At 43.5% G+C, this 4,525-nt stretch overlaps 1 protein-coding gene across 6 annotated transcripts in view; it reads left to right on the forward strand.

Annotated features, from left to right (window-relative positions):
- The window catches only part of IFNAR2 (interferon (alpha, beta and omega) receptor 2), a 38,224-nt gene that overhangs the window by 12,221 nt on the left and 21,478 nt on the right, over positions 1 to 4,525 (forward strand). For all 6 annotated transcript variants that reach the window (XM_011960148.1, XM_011960147.1, XM_011960151.1 and 3 more), the window contains exons 3-5: positions 1,209 to 1,250; positions 2,488 to 2,611; positions 3,964 to 4,136. In XM_011960148.1, the coding sequence (XP_011815538.1) occupies positions 1,209 to 1,250; positions 2,488 to 2,611; positions 3,964 to 4,136 (339 nt within the window). The remainder of the gene's footprint in view (positions 1 to 1,208; positions 1,251 to 2,487; positions 2,612 to 3,963; positions 4,137 to 4,525) is intronic.

Genomic DNA, 4,525 nt, shown 5'->3' on the forward strand with positions numbered 1-4,525 from the left:
GGTAAGAGTCTCCTAGAGGCAGGTATCCCTAAAATGCTTAAAGATCAAGAAGCAGAGAGACATTGGCACTGTGTAGAGTCACACGTGAGTCTTCACACTCAAACCCAAAGAGAAGAGTGTCTGAAGGAAACCGTGGGGGAAAGTACCTTAGAAAAAGGAGAGATTAGTCAAGACTTGGAAGCATGGAAAGGTTAGAATGCCTTTGGAGACATAAGCTCCAAGCCAAGTAGATAATCAAGTGTTTTCCCCTACAGATGAGGCATTCTGAGGACTAGCATTTCCTCCCTGTCGTTTGGTGGTACTTGAAGTAAATACACTCAGGATGAGCCTGTGTCGCATTCAATGCGATCAACTCAGGTGGAGTCACATTTACTTCTGCATCACATTTAATAGACCCAAACTACATGCAAATAGATCCAATGCCTCTGCCAAACCCCTCCTTCCCCTTCAGGGCTCACCCATACCTCCATCACTGCAAGGAGCCCCTGTGCTGTAAGTGCTGTTTTCAACATCCCTCCATGTTTAGACTGAGCTTCACATAGAACTATTTTCTAGGTCACAGCAAAGGGACTGAATATATACAAGACAGAATCTAAACTGAGCTCTCTCTATATATATACATATTTTTTAAACAGGGTCTCTCTCTGTCACCCAGGCTGGAATGCAGTGAGCGATCTCAGCTCACTGCAGCCTCCACCTCCTGGGTTCAAGCAATTCTCCTGCCTTAGCCTCCCAAGTAGTTGGGACTACAGGTGTGCACCCCCACACCCAGCTAATTTTTTGTATTTTTAGTAGAGACAGGATTGACAGGATTTTGCCGTGTTGGCCAGGCTGGTCTCGAATCCTGACCTTGTGTGATCCACCCACCTTGGCCTCCCAAAGTGCTGGGATTACAGACATGAGCCACGGCACCCGGCCCCAAATATATTTTTAAGTGGAAAAAGCAGGGCAGAACAGGGACCGTACATACTGTTGTTAGTGTCAGCTCCCAAATGAATCTTATTTTAGCTCAGATCACAGTCCTTGCACCATGTGCTGCTGGCACCAATGTAGAATAAAAACCATCTATGTGGGCATTTTTTTAGCACAAGAAAAGTCTCAATCTGATACCAATAAATGTGTGTTAAAGAATTCCAGACTTAGAGTAATCATTGCAAGTTGAGCCCAGATAAAACTGTTGCCTCTCTAATGTGTTTTCTTCCTTCTAGTGTGTATCAGCCTCGTGTTTGGTATTTCACATGATTTGCCTGGTAAGAGATGTTTTTTGGCTTCACTAAATTTTATATAAGAGTGAAAGTGTTGGGGCGGCCTTTCAGAGGTATAAAGTGTGGGATATTTGATTTCTGATTGTACATCTGTTGCCAATTTTATTGGGATTCTTTCTCTGCAAAAGGAGCTAAAATGAGCTAACTCTGGTTTTTTGAGAGATACAAAACTAGTCTAAGAAATGAACACTAGAGATCATTTTTAAACTTCTTTAAAGAATATGCAAACTCTTAATAATCTCACTAGTAGAAGAACGAGGAGACACAGACTGTACCAAACAAAAGATGACCCAGAAATATTTGCTCTTTAATTTACATTCTTCCACCCTGATGGTTCCAGACAAAGGACGATAATTTTTTTTTAACTAAACTTCTTGCTACATATATAAATCTGTCCACAAAACTTCATTAAGCATGAAATGTGTGTCCAACCTTGTGCTAAGCGTTGGTTGGGGTTGAAGAGTTGGCAATCGAGAAGCAAAGGCCTGGGTCCTAACCACAGGAAACTTAGATGATCTTTAACAATTTAACCATATAAGGCAGAATTTGGCAAGTGTGGCTTTAATGTTTTATTTATCACTGCCACTTCCCACCTGCGTGACATTGTATAATTCAACTCAGTTTCACAGTCTGTAAAATGAGTCTCTTCTTAGTGCCTACTTCAGCATTGTTACGGGGCTTAAATGCTTACAAAGGGCCAGTCTGGGCTCATGTTATACTCCCTTGCTCTCTGTGATCCAGGGAATAAGTATGCTGGGGAATCCAGAGGAATGAAAATTTGCAGTGGGCTGAGCTACTTAAGGAGGACTTCATGGAGGATCTGGGAGCTGAGTTGAGAGAACAGCTTGGGGAAGGAGAATGGGTAGGAGAGAATGAAAGGAAGTGCACCACGTGGGCTGGGATGGCCTGGGTTATTTTGGTCCAGTGAACCATGGAGGGACAGTCCAAGGACACTGGAGAAGCCCTTCTGTCCAGATTCTGCTTACACAGTGCACAGTTCCTGTTTCCTACACTTGCCTGCCCTGACAGTATGTTGTTCGTTAATTAACTTCTTAGTTCATTTCCCATGTCCTGTAGACTTCCTGTTTTCAAGACCCAGGGCTCTCTGGAGGTGTTATCTGCCAGAGGTATGGGTTCTAGATCCCAAGAAATGACTGAACAGTGGCGAGAATACAACTGTGGGTTCCAAATTTCAATGCCTTTTTTTCCTTCTTCTCTTTAGATTACACAAGTGAATCTTGCACTTTTAAGATATCATTGCGAAATTTCCGGTCCATCTTATCATGGGAATTAAAAAACCACTCCATTGTGGCAACTCACTATACGTTGCTGTATACAATCATGAGGTTGGTTTGATATTTCATTTTCTCTTGGTAAACATATTATTGTTCTTCTGTTATATGGGGAGTGGAAGAAGAGATGATCTTTTCTCTCTCTCTGCCTCTCCCTCTCCCCTTTCCTGTCTACCTCTCCCTCTCTCTGCGTTTCTTATTCAGAGCCTTAAAAGGCCAAAAACAAAACACCATCACACATCCATTTTTAATTAAATTGAATACTTTAATAATCCACATTTATTTTGACAAAGCTTGTATGTGTCATCAAAGCCAATTTCTACAGCTCAGAACCTCACATACAAAATAATTCTTGTGTATGGGTTAGGCAATGATTTCTCTAATTCAGTCAGTCTGAATGTTTAAAAGTTCTGTTATCTGAGGACAGGAATCCAAAGATCTGTTGACCATATTGATGGTTTATGTTCACTTTTCTTGACTCTGGTGGGACACCAGAAAGCTGCCTGGCCTAGTCTGCGACAGGCCTTGGTGCAAAGTCTGGTTTGGTCACTAACCAGCTTGACCCTTGGCACAGAGCTCAGCCCCTAAGCGAATGCCTCTGCTGAGAGGTTGCTGCAAGGATTCATGACATAATGGATGGAGTCCTGTTTGTCTTTCTTCTTCCCACGCCTACCAATCTTGGAAGTCATTGCTTTGATCCAGCAGCCCCTTGCAGTGTCCTTTTGTTGGTTATTTATTTGGCCTAGAGCTGCTGCTGCTCCTGCTTACTGACTGAGCCAGTGGAAGACCTCTTGTGAGTTTCTCTTTGGTGGCTGCTAAAGTCTTAAAAGTTTTTCTCTGCATTGAGTGGTCACATGTATCATCCAACTAACTGAAGCTTGGTAGATGAGATGTCCGCACTGTCCCTGAAATAGCCCAGGTCTGACTTAGGACTGGATCATCTAGTCTTAGCCAGAGAGAGAGGGGATCTCAGGGAAGGCATTCATGATTGTCCATAGAGGGAGGAAGATCTGAGGCCTCCACCATGAGGGCCCAAGTTTCATTCATTCATTTACTCATCCAGCAAATTTTACTGAGCACCTACTACCTGCCAGGGGGTCCAACTGTGAGCCAAAGTCCTTGCCCTCCTGGAGCAGACATTATGTAAATGGAGACATGAGTAAACAAAGGTATAGTGTGACAGGTGTGGGTAAATGCTACGATCAAGAAGAGAGAGAGGGATTGAAAGTGCAGGGGTGGGGAGGGTATAAGATGTTCCATTTTCAATAAGATGGTTGGGGAAGATCACTTAGTACAGTGATATTTGAGCAGAGCCCTAAAGGAAACAATGAAGTCAGGCACCCAAAAATAGACTCTCATTATGTCGATGCTCACACTTTCCTTTTTCCATTTTTTTCTTTCCAAAGTAAGCCAGAAGATTTGAAGATGGTTAAGAACTGTGCAAATACCACAAGATCATTTTGTGACCTCACAGATGAGTGGAGAAGCACACACGAGGCCTATGTCACCATCCTAAACGGATTCAGCGGGAACACAACCTTGTTCAGTTGCTCACACAATTTCTGGCTGGACATAGACAGTGAGTTTATCTCTGTTTCTCCACTTCTTCCCCATCACCAAGATCATTATTATTTGCTATTCCGTGAAATAGGAGGTCTGCAAAGGTGTTTTAGACCTGGGGCTGGGCTCACCTCTTGACCCTGCCACTTCCCAGCTCTGTAACCGTGGACTGCTTTGCTTCTCTGAGCCTTGGTTTTTCTAATCTGAAAAGTGGAGTGATAACTTGTACTTTGCAGATTCGCCCAGTGCCTGTATAAGGCAGTAGGAGCTGCTGTTTTTCGGTTTCATAGCCTGACAGGAAGTGTGGAGCCAGGTTCAGGTGGGCTGGATCTAGCTCTCCCATCTCTTTGGCCCAGTATTTTCTTTCTTTCCTCCTTCCCTTCCCTTCCCTTCCCTTCCCTTCCCTTC

This window comes from Colobus angolensis, unplaced genomic scaffold, assembly GCF_000951035.1.
Source record: "Colobus angolensis palliatus isolate OR3802 unplaced genomic scaffold, Cang.pa_1.0 Scaffold506, whole genome shotgun sequence".
NCBI lineage: Eukaryota > Metazoa > Chordata > Mammalia > Primates > Cercopithecidae > Colobus > Colobus angolensis.